Genomic DNA, 14,570 nt, shown 5'->3' on the forward strand with positions numbered 1-14,570 from the left:
TTCAGAAAAATCCTTCAGGTCCCACAAATTCTTTGGTTTTCCAGCACCCTTTCCAACAATGACTATGATTTTGAGATCCATCTTTTCACACTGAGGACAACTGAGGGACTCATATGCAACTGTTACAGAAGGTTAAAACGCTCACTCATGCTTCAGATGGAAAAACAATGCATTGAAAGCTAGGGGTGAAAACTTTTGAACAGAATGAAGATGTGTACATTTTTCTTATTTTGCCTAAAAATCTTTTTTTTTTTCATTTAGTACTGACCTTCAGAGGTTACAGAAGATACTTACATGTTTCCCAGAAGACAAAATAAGTTAAATTTACCTTGATCTTCAAATTTAAAAGGTTTTCACTCCCCGGCTCTTAATGCATGGCTTTTCCTTCTGGAGCATTTGTGAGCATTTGAACCTTCTGTAATAGTTGCTGTAAATGTTGTCCTCAGTGTGAAAAGATGGATCTCAGAACCATACAGTCATTGTTGGAAAGGGTTCAAATACACAAAAATGCTGGAAAATCAAAAAATTTGTGGGACCTGAAGGATTTTTCTGAAGAACAGTGGGCAGTTTAACTTCAGGACAAACAAGGGACTCATGAACAACTATTACAAAACAAAATACCACAGCTGTGGATTATTCAGGTAACAACACAGTATTAAGAATCAAGGGGATTTAAACTTTTGAATTTGGTCATTTTTATAAATTCAACTATTATTTTCTCTTGTGGACTATATGTATTCATGTCAGTACTAAATAAACAATAACATGCATTTTGTATGATCCCTCTTATTTTGGTAAAATAATTGACATTTTGCAGATTCTGAAAGGGGGTTGTAAACTGTTGTTGACCTCAACTGTATATGTATAGTCAAAAAGCTGCTAATGCATCTCATTGAGTAAATATTCTAGAATTGTAACAATTTAAACATTTCAAACAATAATATATATTTATCATAAGGTGTTTAAATTGGCTCAGTGATTCATATGAAGAGCAGCACAGATTTTTTTTTCTCAGTGTATTTTGATAGTGTGATGATGCAGAGATGAGGTGAATTCATCACTCAAGGGAGTGAGAGTCTCATTTGATTTGATGAATGATAATGAGTTTCTCTCACAGACTCAATAAAGAGGCCAAAAGACATCTCTCCCTCTCCTACCAATCACAGAAACAGCGTCTTTCAGAATCATAAAAAGTCAACAGCCCTAACAATACGGGAAGAAATTTGAGCTTCATCTTTGCACCTAAAAGCCCCTCTCTCTCCCCGTCGCTCTGCACGACTCTGTCTCTCATACTGTTTCCTACTGTATGGTTTTGTTTGTGTGTAATCCTCTCTCCTCAGCTCTTTGTTCCTCTTCCTTTTTCCCGCATGTGCTCTCAAGTATAGACATCAGCTCTCCAAGTCACAAACAATAAAAGCTGTAAACTTCTGGCTCACAGACCTTTAGTCTTGACAAAATGTTTGTGTGTCTTCTCATGCGGGATTCTGGTTGGCTTGTAGCACTAATATCACAAACAAGAGATGAGAGAACGAGAGGCTAGGAAACGGCACAAACCAGCTCAGAGTTTGGCAGTACAAAGCGGCCGACACAGCACTCGGCAAAGACAAAAGACAGTCAGAGATGTATTATGTAAATGCTGAAAAAAGGACAGTTGGAGCCCTTATTTCAGCCTGACGTCTGTAAACAGGAAACTTCATTTAAATTGGAGAATCACTACTGTGTGAGGGGTTTTGTAACTGTTAATGGGCTTCCTGTCAAAGCAAATACTGGGTACTGTGACAGTACGCATATATTATGAATATTTGCTGCTCTGGTTAAAGGAATAGTTTACCAAAAAATGACAGTTCTTTTGTTTTCTCGCCCTCATGCCATTTTTAAACAATATCAGGGTGAATAAATGATGGGAAAAAGTTCATTTTAAGGTGAACTGTCCCTTTAAGAGATACGTGATCTTAAACTTTAGTAAGTGTGATTCTACACACATCCACACACACGCTTCCGGATGATGGAGATCTCTTTTGTGCTGTAGGATAGATCTAGCTTTCAAGTGTTCGCTGACAGAACATCTCCAGTGGACAAGCCACATTGCTCTCATCTCTGTCAACACCCACCCACATCATTAACTATTTAAAAGCACAGGCAAAAGCTAAAAGAGAAAATTTTTGGAGGAAACGTACGAGAAATAAAGAAAAACCCCTGTCAGCTTCACCTGGGAAAACATGGCAGAAAGAGAAGATGGAGGAATTTTTTAGCTTACTGTTCAACTTACAGCTCTCTAAAGGCAGATGAACAACTACATTTCTGATTCAACTTCAGTCCAAAGTAAGACTATAACGATTGATTAAATCACACTATTCGCAAATCAATCTCAACGCAGTATGGCAAAATATCTTTGATTTAAAACACAGAAATCCGTGACAGTGCATGCTGTGGAGCCAATTTGGCAGAGCTGAGGCCACTGACACCAGCTGTACGATTGCGAGTATGATATTGCTTTTACACAATAGTTCAATAAACAAGAAGTTAACATTAATTTACTTACATTTTAGACATCAGCTGTGACTTTCTGTTTTTGCTCAGTCAATGAAAAAAGATCCAAACGAAGTGGAACCACTGTTGTGCATCTCATAGAAACATGCAGTGGTGGTGTTTTATTCCTGAATGGATCAGTGTTTGAATGTCAATGATTCAGTGACTCACTCAAAGACACTGGCTGTATCAGAAATTGCATGTTCTTCGAGTAGGCACATCTTTTATTAGGATTAAAAAGTATTAAAAAAAAAAAAATTATATAGCATGCATATTTTGAATATAACCCGGACATACTACATCCATTATACTGTCATTGTCATGTGACCTACTAGAGTTGGCTGCAATGCTTTTACCGCCATTCACAAATCTTCTTCCATGGACTGATTGGATAGTCAAGAGTCCTTCAGATTCAGCCATTCACTTGTTTCATTCCTGAATGTATTAGTGTTTTTTCACAATGTCAATAACTTCTTTTCTATTTGAATGGTTTTTCGAATATTTTTTAATGAATCACTTGAGTCATTGATTAAAAAAAGACAATTACTTGTTTCATTCCTGAATGATTCTGTGTTTTTTTGGTTAATTGTTTAAGTGAGTGATTCATAGACTCACTCGTAAAGCCATTCCTTTGTTTCATTTATGAACGAACAAGTATTTTTACCAAATCGCTTGACTGAATTGTTCAGATTACTTACTCATAAAGACAGATGTCACTTGTTGTAACTTACGGGCATAACCTGTAGTAAAACACTGTTGAAAAATCCAGCATATGCTGATTAGGTATGTTCTGAAGCATGGCTGCTGGTATGAACTGGTTTTAAGTTGATCCTAAGATGGTCATGACCTTTTTTTTTTTTAACAGGGAAGATGCTGAAAAATCCCCTCTACTACTGAACTAAAGAAAAAGAAAATGCTTAAAGGAAAAGTTCGCTTCCAGAATGACAATTTCCTGATAATTTACTCACCTCCATGTCGTCCAAGATGTTTTCATGTCTTTCTTTCTTCAGTCAAAAAGAAATTAAGGTTTTTGAACAAAGCGTTGCAGGATTTTTCTCCATATAATGGACTTCAGTGTTGGCCAGATTAAAGGTCCAAATTGCAGTTTAAATGCAGCTTCAAAGGGCTCTACATGATCCCTCCTAAGGAATAAGGGTCTTATCTAGCGAAGCAATTGGTCATTTTCTTTTAAAAAAAATAAAAACGTACATACTTTTTAACCACAAATGTTCGATATGCACTAGCTCTGTGATGCGCATCTTCTCGCATTGTGTAATCACGTTGGAAAAGTCACGCACGGTTAGTTCTTCATCCGTGTATTTCGGCTCAAAAAAGTTGGGTAGGATGGAAAACTAAATCTCATTTTCTCCTCCAACTTCAGAATCGTTCAACATCGTTTTACCTTTTTTTGTAAAGGGTATTATTCCTTCGAAGCTGCATTGAAACTGCATTTGAACCTTCAACCCATTGGCTCCCATTGTCATTATATGGAGAAAAATTCTGGAATGTTTTCTCAAAAAAATGATTTCTTTGCAACTGAAGAAAGACATGAATATCTTGGATGGCATAGGGGTGAGTAAATTATCAGGAAATTTTCATTCTAGAAGCAAACTTCTCCTTTAAAGGATTTAGCATAAGCATAAGTATCTAAATTCCTTTTATCTTCTCTGTTTGCCTTTCATTCTTTCATCTCTGTTTTTCGTGTTTTGATAGTATTAAGTCAATATATCTTGCTTGTAAAAACTGAATCTGCTATTACAGGTGAGGTTGTGGTTATTATTGTGACAGGGATCGTGTGTGAAGACATACGACTCGTGTCGTTGGGGCAGATTCTAAAGCCTCTGTCATCCTGTCACTCACAGAAGACTGTGGGGGTCAAACGCTGGCTAGACAAGAACCGTACATGATTTCAGGGTCAGAGTTACTTCTTCCCAAGATGTTAGCGCGGTGGCCTGCTGAATCCGTCACAGCGGAGGAATGGATCTGGTGGGATATCGGGATTATGATGAATGGGCCTGGAGTTAAAGATAGATGCATCACAGCTTTCATCTTGAAGTGCGGCTCTGTGTTTTACAGAAGCGCTGTCATTGCTTGTGGAGGAAGAATATAAGCAGTTTTCTTTTGTCATTTCTACACTGGCTCGGCAGCTAGCTTATATACTGCAAATGTGGTGACTCACAGACAGGATAATACCCACAAAGATGAAAGAAGTTTTATTCGTGGAATAATATAAAGAAACCAAAAATTAAATGAAGATTAATGTGCTTATTTTGTATTGTATATAGCTTATGTTCATAATCAGTAATATCTCTATAGTGGTTTTCCAGAAATCTCTACAATTATTTCAACCCAAACCATTTAATATACTAATTGTATTTGAACAACTTCTCTTTTTTGTGTGTGTAGCCAAGATGTTCAGGGTGAATTAGTGTAAGAGCACAATCTCATGAAAGCATCACTGGTAGTGGAAAGTTCTGTGGCTGATCTATTGACAGTGTGCACACTGAAGAACACAGACGTAACCAGATCATTTCCATAATAACTAATGTAATCTACCAAGAGCAGTGCAAATTAGCTTCTGGTATATGTAATAGCGCAAATACCAGTAAATTGACTACCACGAACCTTAGTAAATCATGTTTCGTGATTCATTTAAATTACTCTCCTCCCATAAATTTTGCGTCTGAAAGAGAAGCTCCTACAAATACATATGCAATGTGATCAGTCGCAAAAATGACTGAATGTTTTCGGACCAAACATTTTGATTGGACGAACATTTCTTGGTCCTACGCCTTCCACAGAATATATAAATACATACCACTTTTAACCACATTTTGACCACTTAACTTAATGACTGCTGTCTGGATGTGAAGAGACTTTCAACCAGCATAACCAAAAATGTTTCTGAAGACAATCACCTATTGCACCTTTAAGATATTTTTTAAGAAATCTGAGAGCTTCCTGACCCTGCATAGATGGCAATGCAACTGACACATTCAAAGCCCAGAAAGATAGTAAGGACATCATTAAAATAGTCCATGAGACATCAGTGGTTCAACCGTAATGTTATGAAGCTGCGAGCTACTTTGTGTGCAAAGAAAACAAAAATAACAACTTTATTCAACAATTTCAACAAGTTGTTGAATAATGTAGTCAGACAGCTTGCTTAATTTGTGTTCCGGGGACACAGAACCTGGAACTGATACTCCAGTGTGGGGTTGCCTGAGGCGCAGCTGTGCCACATGTCAGAGTGCTGCCCACAAGGCTATTGATCCAACAACAACATCGTACTATTTGCATAATAATTTAAAAAAAGCAGTTTTCTTTGAGAATGAGAATGAGATTGAAAACAAGATAATGCATGATGCATGTTTCATTTAAACTATATAAACAGCTAAAACCTAATCTTACCTAAAACTTTACAACTTTTCTTTGAATCATTTGTATATCCTTTCTAAATGATTACATTGAGGCTTCAGATTAAGATTTTTTGTTGTTGTAGTGGCATCAGTTCAGCTTAAAGGCCTTGAGAAATAAAGAAACTTTTGATAGAGTTGTTTCTTTGTATTGTTTTCTGTTTTATTGTGTTCTCTGTGCTGATATTGACTGTAATCAACAGCCTGTGAAAGCATATCGACGAAGAGTAGGTGTGCGCGCGCACACTTGGGCGTGTGTTGCATTTTAGTCTTAAAAGAGAAGGGGAAAATGTGACAACTGTTGCCAAGGCGACCACCTCACACACATACATGAACATTTTCACCTGGGCGTGTAACAAAAGCACAAATTGCTGAACCTCTAAGATGATTCCTGAAAGGGCTACTGATTTTTGTTCAGCGGTGAGGGGTCAAATGTTTGGGTCGTGTAGGTCATCCCTGGCTTTCAGCAACTGTCCTGTTCCCTCTTAATCTTTTTTTCATACCCTCTCCCTTTTCTTTGCAATCATTTCTTCTGTTTCAAACTTGATCAAAGCTCAATCACATTCTCTCTTTCTCCATCTCCCAGCTGGCGACGTGGGACTCTGATCGTGGGCTGAACGGCAGTCTGAGGGAGAACCGGGCTGAGCATGGCATGCAAGGAATTACTCTAAAAGTGGTGACCTTACTGGTGCGTATTTCAGTAAATCTGATTCAGCTCCCCGTTGGTATAAGCTATGTCTTACTGATGTCAGGTTACTCTTACAGTCACTGTAGAATAAAAAGCATAACATGATGTTCAAACAGTAAGTAGGTCATGTTCATGCAATAACATTTTTTGTCAAGTAATCATTTCTCCTCCCCCCTAACACAAATTCTTGATGAAACAATGTTGTTTAAGCCACTAACCCCATTCCTAAGCCCAACTGTGACCTTAATGCTAATATCAAATCTGTCTGGTAGATACAAATGTTATTCCAGGAGTGTTATTTAAACAAAGATGTATAGATTGGATTGTAGGAACTTTATTCCATAAATAATTTTCCACATTGCAGTGTCATCTGTTCTTACACTACACTGCTGTTCAAAAGCTTGGGATCTTTGGGATCTTTTGCTTATAAAGGCTGCATTTATTTGATCAAAAATTCATTAAAAAAAATGTAATATTGTGAAATATTATTTCAACAAAAAAGTAACTTATGAATATAATTTAATGTGTAATTTATTTCTGTGATGCTTAGCATCATTACTCCAGTCTTCAGTGCCACATAATCCTTCAGAAATCATTCTAATATGCTGATTTATTATTTTTATTATCAAGCAGTTGTGCTGCTTAATATTTTGCTGGAACCTGTGATTATTTTTTTTAGGATTCTTTAATAAATAAAAAGTTAAAACGAACAGTATTTATTTAAAATACAAATTATAACAATATAAACTACCATTTAAAAGTCTGTGATTAGTAATAAATTTTAATCCCTTATTTTGAAAGAAATGAATACTTTTACTCATCAAGGAAATGTTAAACTGATTTAAAAAAGTGTTATTGTTAGAATAGATTTCTATTTTGAATAAATGCTGTTCTTTTTAACTTTTTATTCATCAAAGATTCTTTTTAGAGAATCAAAAACAACAGGACAACAAATGCTGTAGCTCTATTCATAATCACATGACTCTTATGAAACTTTTAATGATTAATTTAAATTAATGATTAATGATTAATCATTAATCATAACGATTAATAAAAACAAGCTTTCTATACTTTCATTGAAGATTATGATTTAGTATACTTGAGTTTATGCAATTTAAAATATGCCCAAATATAATTTCATAACAATTTTACACCTTACAATATTAAGAAATACAAGTCTGAAATACGTCCTGTTGTATTAAAATGTGGAATCAAATTAAAATCAGAATCGGACTGAGGGCTTGTTATTGCAGTATATCATGGATCACAGTGACATAAACAGCATGTTTCCACATGGTTGCGCTGTGTGGTTTTTGTCTTGTCTCTCGTCACCAGACATCAGTATTTTAGTCATGCAGACTCTTGATGGTTTTCACCAGGGATTCCTTTGGGGTTTGCTCTTTATTTATTCTCCAGTCTATCATTGTTGTGGTCTCTCTAAATACAATTACAGTGCACTAGCTTGAGTCTCAGATATTTCATCTGTCTGTATTTGAGTGCACAGGGCCTGCTTCACAAACAGTCAATCTTGTTTGGTGGCGATATGCCTTACTGCAAATTGCCCAGGTGAATTTAAAAAGGTAATTTCTGTCTGATGAGGCACTGCACGCTTCCCTGGCCTTGGCGTAACAGGTCAGCTGAAACACTTCATTTAGATTAACCTGAGACCATAGGGTCCCAGCTTTCACTGGTAAAAGCGTCACGTCAGCCACTGCTGTGAATGTGACGAAAAGACAATCTTACCACAAGTCACGACCTGAACAGACAGATTCACCACAAAAAAATAAGACTGGCGATCAATATTAAATCTTTTATTTGCAAAAAGATGTCCAGACTTATTAGTGAGGCTGTTCTCTGCTTTCATCTTTGCTTCCCCTTCAAATGAATAAATGATAAGATTCAATCTAAATCTGTCTGACACTAATGCCAAATAATAGCTATGTCAGCTTTTAAGCTTGTCCATTACTGTCAAGATGCTGCGGGAAATACATGTAAATTATGGGAAATCTAAGATGCGGATGCCATTGTTTGAAAACATCTACAAATGAGAATAAGAGAATACTGAGAATAAGATCAAACAGAAAGTGTGGGATGCATGCATGATCGTTCAAAAGTTTGGGGTCAATACAACTTTTAAAAAGTACATTTATATTGTTTTTTATCAAGCATGCAAGACATAAAATATTTCTATTTCAAATTAATGTTCCTTTAACCTTTTTGTGCACCAAAGAATCCTGCAAAGAAGTATCCACAAAAATATTAAGCAGCATAACTGTTTTTAACATTGATGATAATAACAAAATGTTTATTGAGCACCAAATCAGCATATTAGAATAATTTCTGAAAGATCATGTGACACTAAAGACTGGAGTAATGCTGTAATGCTGCTGAAAATTGTTTTCTGAAAATTCAATTATTGATTTGAAACATAAAATCTTAACAACCCCAAACTTTTGAATAGTAGTGTATGTATTGACAGAACAAGCATATTCATGCTTTTATCTCTGCATAATTCAGTTCCAAATCAGGTTACCAAAGTATAAAATATTTATATAAATAAACAAGGGAATCAAATTAACCCCTAATTTTTTCCGTTGTCTTCAGGAGGAGCCATTCGTAATGGTGGCAGAAAATATTCTCGGCCAGCCTAAAAGATATAAAGGATTTTCCATCGATGTTCTAGACGCCCTGGCTAAAATCCTGGGCTTTAAGTACGAAATGTATCAAGTAGCTGATGGGAAATACGGATCTCCACAGGCCAACGGGTCTTGGAATGGACTAATTGGTGAACTAATTGGGAAGGTGAGATTTACATTTATAAAGACTAGGGCTGCCCTTGACTAAAGATTTTTCTGGTCGACTTGTAGTTGCTCATTTTAAGCATTAATCGACTTTTAGTCGATGTTGGTGATACTGACTCATCATCTCTGCAATAGTGATGTGCCTGTATGCATGTTTCAAACAAATTACATAATCTGAGAATATTTGTTTTCTATTTAAATTGGTTCATTTAAAAGTAGACATTTCACTCTCTATAGATATATTTTTCATGTCTTTAAGGCAAGTATTCACAGTTTTTCGACGTTTCGCAGAGACAGAGTTCAAGTTCACAGAGACTGAGAAAGCGCATCCTATTTGCTTTATTTTACAAAAGCACAACATTTCGTTGTTGTTCTGAGTGCACACAAATAAACATAGTCTATACAGATTCGAAAGAAAGCCATATTTGAGGTCAATGAATGATAGGTGAGTGTTTGGATATCCTGTCTGATGTACTGTATTGTGGATTTTTTTTTCTGCGACTAAGCAACTAATAAAATTTTAGCTGACCAAGCCTCTTCTCGTCGACTAACAGGTAGCCAACTATTACGGGGCAGCCCTAATAAAGACTAATCCATGTGTTACTTGTATATAGAGGTTTTTTGTGTGTGTGTGAAACTGCATATTGATATTAGTCAAGTAAACTTACATGATTGTTATCACAGATTGTTTCTGTTCACGTTTTACTATTCAGAGGGCAGATGTGGCTATTTCAGCCATCACCATCACTCCTGAGCGAGAGAATGTGGTGGACTTCAGTAAACGTTATCTGGATTATTCTGTGGGAATCCTAATGACTAAAACAGAGGAGAGACTCAACATCTTCTCCTTGCTGGCACCGTTTGACCTGGCGGTGTGGGCCTGCATTGCTGCTGCCATTCCTGTGGTGGGTGTCATGGTCTTTCTGCTCCGGCGCGTCCAGTCTGTCCGCTCCCAGAATCCTCCTGGGCCCCACCAGCCTCCTTCTGTCACAACGTCCTTCCAAAGTGCCATCTGGATCGTCTACGGAGCCTTTGTACAGCAAGGTGAGCCGGGTCACGTCATATGAACATGAGGGATGAGGTATTGCTGAATAGTCACCTCACTTGGTTGCCGCAATCAGTTGCTGACATACTCGTCTGCTGAAGCACAGCTAGTACAGCGTTTTAATACTTTTATTTTAAGAAAGTATCTTTTCAGCAGAATATATAATTTTTCAAATGTTTCTTAAATACAACTTTAAATCCCTAGAGTCCTACAGTACATTTTGACTGTTTGACAAAATATATTATTCTATAGGAATTCAGTAGCTCACAGCTGAATGTCTGAAGGTGCCTGTGAAGACAGGAGTGAGTGTGTTTGCTTGAGGTTTTGGATAAATGGCTGCACTTTTCCATTCTGCGTACTATAGGTATCTTGTCAATACTAAGCTGACTCTAAGTGTCTCTATGCGCTTTCAGATGTAGCGAGATAGACCAAGGTGCAAGCAATTTACAGCAGCTGCTGAATGACATTTACAATTTTTTTTCTACAGCTGTTTGCCAATTTGTAATTATAATCCTTGGACCCATAAATTGATAATGAAACATGGTGAGTAATTATGAAAATAGGTTTTGCGTTTGGGTCACCTTTTTAAATAAACATTTACATGTCACTTATGAAGGGGAACCATATGATAGCAGGTGCGCTATACTGTTCAAATTATGTCAGGGGTCCGAGTAGCAACCCTCATTAAAAAGTAACACTTAATGAACACAGCACTGTTCAACAAGTGTTAGGAGCCGTAAAGGAATGGTTCACCCACAATTGAAAATTCTGTTATTTTCTCACCCTCATGCTGTTCCAAACCTATGTGAGTTTCTTTCTTTTGTGGAACACATAAGAAAATATTGTATAAGATGGCAGAATATTCATTTCTGCATGAACTATCAAAAGCAAATTTTATTGTTGTTGTTGTTGTGAGAATTTGATCAGTTTCAAGTGGCCATTTAAAGACACACTACTGTGCAATTAAAAATAAATAAATTCAGCAAGGATGCATTAAATACAGTATAAAGACATTTAAAATGTTACAAAATATTCTGAATGGTAGTGTACATATTTCAGTTCTAACCATTTTTGCTCAGTGGTGATCATTTTGGCATATTTTCTTTGCCCTAAAATACCTGCTAGTATGTTGTAAGTGCAGCTAATCACTGATGGAAAATGTAACTGTATTGTGAAATCCACAGAATAAACTTGCAATGTTGGGAAGGTTACTTTGAAAATGTAAGGTTACAGATTACAATTTACCCTATTTAATAAAGCAATAGGCCCCAAGAAGCCGTGGTTTACAGTGAATTTATAACAGCTAAGAGGTGTTGTTAAAACCCTGCTGAAAAATAAAGCAGCTAAAACCAGCTTAAGCTGGTTGGCTGGTTTTAGCTGGTCAGCTGGCTGGTTTTAGAGGGGTTTTGGCCACTTTCTTAGCTGGCCATGCTGGGAGACCAGCTAAAACCAGCTACTTCTAGCTAAAAACAGCTTAGGCTGGTTTTAGCTGGGGGTTTTTTTCAGCAGGGAACCCCCTTAGCTGTTATAAATTCACTGTAAACCATGGCTTCATGGGGCTTATTGCTTTTATAAAACAGTTATTCCATATACGTAGTAAGGTTTCGCAAAGTAAAAGAGCAAATAAAGTGTAATGATATTAATAAAAACAATATTCTTCCACCAAACAATGCACAGTAGTTCGTCAGAAACGGTTGTGGCCAAGCAACACACAGATGTAAACAAAGGTTTGTTTGCAGTGTAATTTGAACGCGGCTCAACAAATCAGATTTAAGGACTGGAACGATCCGTTTTATAAAATGTAATAAGTAGTGTAACTATTTCAACTACATTGTTAAAGTAATGTAACTGATTACATTTGATTACTGTTTAATTACTTTTCTAAATTTCTAATAAATGTTTTTAATTTTCAACATTCAAAGCAAGCATTGTTAACCTTACAGTAGTAGTCAACACTGACTACTTTCAGACTTTCAAAATCCTTCATCACTTGAATTAAGATTATAAAAATGTAATTTTAAAGAACAGCCACCACAGAACCAGACTTAAGCACCTCTTTTTACTTTGAGATCATTCTGAGGTTAAGTACTGATTTATAATCATAACAAGATATAGTTTAATAGCTATGATACTGTTTTTGAAATCAAATCTTTGCACAGCTATGACAGGAAACACTGGCACTGGCACTGGCAACAATGCCTTGGAAAAACGTCAGTCTTAAAAAATAAAGCATGTACATAAACCCAAATAGAAAATAGAACCATTATCAATAAACATATGTCCTATTCTGCTTCCTAAATTGGTGTCTCATATTCTGGAGCAGTCAGTGCATTTTGGGAAAAAAAATCAGTTAAATCTGTATGTAATTTAATTACACATTTTTTATCAGTAATTTATTTTATAATTAAATTATAGTTACATGTAACTAGTTACTCCCCAGCACTGTAAACTTGTATGTTAGTGTGGTTGTGTGTGTTTGGAAACTTTCCAAACAAAACTGATTAAAATATTTAAATTTTATGTCTGGGCATATAAAAAATCACAAGCACATTTTTTCTGGGGAGGTTTCTTTTGAAACTAGTGCACTCTCAACCCTATAATGAGCATAGTTGAGCACTTAACCTTTGACCTTTCCAATTACAGACTCTGAGGATATCCTTTAAGGCCTAAAGGGACATTTCAGATCTCAGATAATTTGGCTCAGAGTCCCAAAAGAAAACTTAGAGTCCCTAACGAGCTCCATTGAGCATGATAGCACCAGATCTTTTCCCTTCCCGTTTTATTCTCACCATCTCTGTGTCAGTGATGACATTTCCAAGGCTGTGTGCGCTGGAGAGGAATATTGTGTTGACATTTCAGCACAGGCTTATAAGGTGTTGAGCTTTTCTGAGAAAAACGGGTGATGGGAGAATGAATCTTATTACATGGCTGCAGTGCTGTGTCACTGCCAAAAAGCGGCGGGAAGAAAAATAATGGAAGGCTGAAATGAGATAAGATCTCAGATGGGTTCAGTGATATAGACAAGGGGTCAAGGTTTAGCTGGTTAGCATGAACCAGTTAGACCCTGCTGTCTAAAAACCCTGCATTTTTCACCATTCTTTGTGTATCAATGTATCTTCGAATTGGTGTAAACAATGACAAGCACTTCATAAAATGTTTTTTCTCTTATTCCTTGTGTTTGCAGGTGGTGAATCCTTTATGAGTTCAATGGCTCTCAGGATTGCAATGGGAAGCTGGTGGCTATTTACCCTCATTGTCTGTTCGTCCTACACAGCCAACCTGGCAGCGTATCTCACCGTATCCCGCATGGACAACGCTGTTCGGTAAGCTAACTAGTCCAGCTCTGCATCACAGTGCCAGAACTCCACACATCTGCAGATGCTTGTCCATATGCAGGCTTGTAAACCCTGACTCATCACGCTGTTGACCACATGGTGTGTCGTAGAGCCTTATTAGAGCTGTCACATCTCTAATCGTAGCTCCTGGTTAGGATATCACGTCACTGGATTGCCTTCATTAGCATCAGATTAGAGCCTGCATTAGAGCCATGCTTATTTTCACTAGTTGACTAGTCATTCAGAAAAGTAGTCGATTAGTCTGTTGGTCAGTGTTTATCTTATGTAAATGGCTCACAGTGCACCATGCCATTTCAGGAAAGTTCAACGCTGGGTTAACGGCGTATGAGAAAGTGTCTTCTAGTTGATGTGGGATGTGATGTGGGATTTTCACTGTAAGGTTCACACTGCTTGTGTTGATATGAACTGTACAAAAAAGCAGAGTCTCTTTCACTTACGGATTCTGTCAACCTTTAGGTGACTTCATTCAGTTCAGGTATCGAAAGAAAATGGGTGATGGGAGGATGAATCTTATTACATGGCTGTCTCACTGCCAAAAAGCATCAGTAAGGAACATAATGGGAGATAAAATGAGACAAAATTACAGGGGGCTTTAGTGATATAAACAAGGGGTCGAGGTCAAAGTGCTATACCGAAAAGCATGTTTCTCTATTAACAGCAATCAAAGTCACATGTTCTGACTAAACGTTCAATACACTAAAGGGAACCCTGGATATTAAGACTTGTATGGCTTAA

At 36.8% G+C, this 14,570-nt stretch overlaps 1 protein-coding gene across 2 annotated transcripts in view; it reads left to right on the plus strand.

Annotated features, from left to right (window-relative positions):
* The window catches only part of grid1a (glutamate receptor, ionotropic, delta 1a), a 315,412-nt gene that overhangs the window by 282,326 nt on the left and 18,516 nt on the right, over positions 1-14,570 (plus strand). For both annotated transcript variants that reach the window (XM_051133244.1, XM_051133243.1), the window contains exons 9-12: positions 6,532-6,633; positions 9,238-9,435; positions 10,148-10,478; positions 13,664-13,802. In XM_051133244.1, the coding sequence (XP_050989201.1) occupies positions 6,532-6,633; positions 9,238-9,435; positions 10,148-10,478; positions 13,664-13,802 (770 nt within the window). The remainder of the gene's footprint in view (positions 1-6,531; positions 6,634-9,237; positions 9,436-10,147; positions 10,479-13,663; positions 13,803-14,570) is intronic.

This window comes from Labeo rohita, chromosome 17 (assembly GCF_022985175.1).
Source record: "Labeo rohita strain BAU-BD-2019 chromosome 17, IGBB_LRoh.1.0, whole genome shotgun sequence".
In the NCBI taxonomy this organism is placed as follows: domain Eukaryota; kingdom Metazoa; phylum Chordata; class Actinopteri; order Cypriniformes; family Cyprinidae; genus Labeo; species Labeo rohita.